Source organism: Lipotes vexillifer, unplaced genomic scaffold (assembly GCF_000442215.2).
Source record: "Lipotes vexillifer unplaced genomic scaffold, Lipotes_vexillifer_v1.1 scaffold899, whole genome shotgun sequence".
NCBI classification, from domain to species: domain Eukaryota; kingdom Metazoa; phylum Chordata; class Mammalia; order Artiodactyla; family Lipotidae; genus Lipotes; species Lipotes vexillifer.
The window spans coordinates 685895-687184 of record NW_006784311.1 but is presented as its reverse complement, the minus strand read 5'-3'; the positions used below and the strand labels follow the sequence as shown (position 1 = coordinate 687184).

The 1290-nt window shown below is 59.3% G+C and overlaps 1 protein-coding gene across 1 annotated transcript in view; it reads left to right on the top strand.

Moving 5' to 3' along the window:
• Nucleotides 1-294, top strand: part of MECP2 (methyl-CpG binding protein 2) — a 5200-nt gene extending 4906 nt beyond the window's left edge. The window contains exon 6 of the mRNA XM_007456673.1: nt 1-294. This exon is cut by the window's left edge and continues 25 nt beyond it. Within this exon, the coding sequence (XP_007456735.1) occupies nt 1-294 (294 nt within the window).
• The last annotated feature ends 996 nt before the right edge of the window (nt 295-1290 follow it).

Below are 1290 nucleotides of genomic sequence, written 5' to 3'. Positions count from 1 at the left end.
CCGCCGGAGCCCCAGAGCTCCGAGGCCCCCGCCAGCCCCCCCGAGCCCCAGGACTTGAGCAGCAGCGTCTGCAAAGAGGAGAAGATGCCGAGAGCAGGCTCGCTGGAGAGCGACGGCTGCCCCAAGGAGCCAGCTAAGACTCAGCCCGCGCTCACGACCGCCGCCGCGGCCACAGAAAAGTACAAACACCGAGGGGAGGGAGAGCGCAAAGACATTGTCTCATCCTCCATGCCAAGGCCAAACAGAGAGGAGCCTGTGGACAGCCGGACGCCCGTGACCGAGAGAGTTAGCTGACTTTACACAGCGGATTGCAAAGCAAACCAACAAGAATAAAGGCAGCTGTTGTCTCTTCTCCTTATGGGTAGGGCTCTGACAAAGCTTCCCGATTAACTGAAATAAAAAATATTTTTTTTTCTTTCAGTAAACTTAGAGTTTCGTGGCTTCAGGGTGGGAGTAGTTGGAGCATTGGGGATGTTTTTCTTACCGACAAGCACAGTCAGGTTGAAGACCTAACCAGGGCCAGAAGTAGCTTTGCACTTTTCTAAACTAGGCTCCTTCAACAAGGCTTGCTGCAGATACTACTGACCAGACAAGCTGTTGCCCAGGCTTCTTAGGGTGCGCCTGCACCTCCCTCCCACCCAGCCCCCCCACGTGGGCGTTAGGGGCAGAGAGCACTTGACAGGACACTCCTGGTTTTGGTGCCGTTGGCGCCCCAGTCTCAGCTCTCCTCCCCCCACCCTGGCCGGCCTCCAGCTCCCCCGCCTCGCCCACTCCCACCCACGTCGGGACAAGGAGGTGCGAGGCAAGAGAGGCAGGTGGATCCTTTAGAGAAGATGCGGATGGCCAGTGGCTCTAGCCCGTGTGGTCCCACCTGTGGTGGCACAAACCTGGCCCCACGCCAGCCCCAATCCAAACTCGACAAGGACATTTCACAGGACGGGCAAGTAGCACCTGTTCGCCCCGGTTCTGACCTGGCTAGGAAGGAGCCATCCTTTGAGCCGCTGGGTGCAGACTGGCCTTGGCCAGAGGAGACGATGGCCCAGGGCTGGCCTCCCGCGGGCGGCGCTAGAGAGAGGCCGCCAAGGCCGCAGGACAAGGCCCAGGCAGGCAGGCCCAGGCTCCAGACCGCCGAGCGCAGCAGGCCAGGCGGAAGGGATTCCTAGTCGCTCAGAGCAGTTGTGACTGGTAGTTAGAGCCTTAGTAGATGGGGCAGGGGCCAGGGGGAAGGAGGGGGAAATGTTCTTCCAAAACTTTCCAATTCTAACTCCTCTAGGGACAGCTTAGAACTAT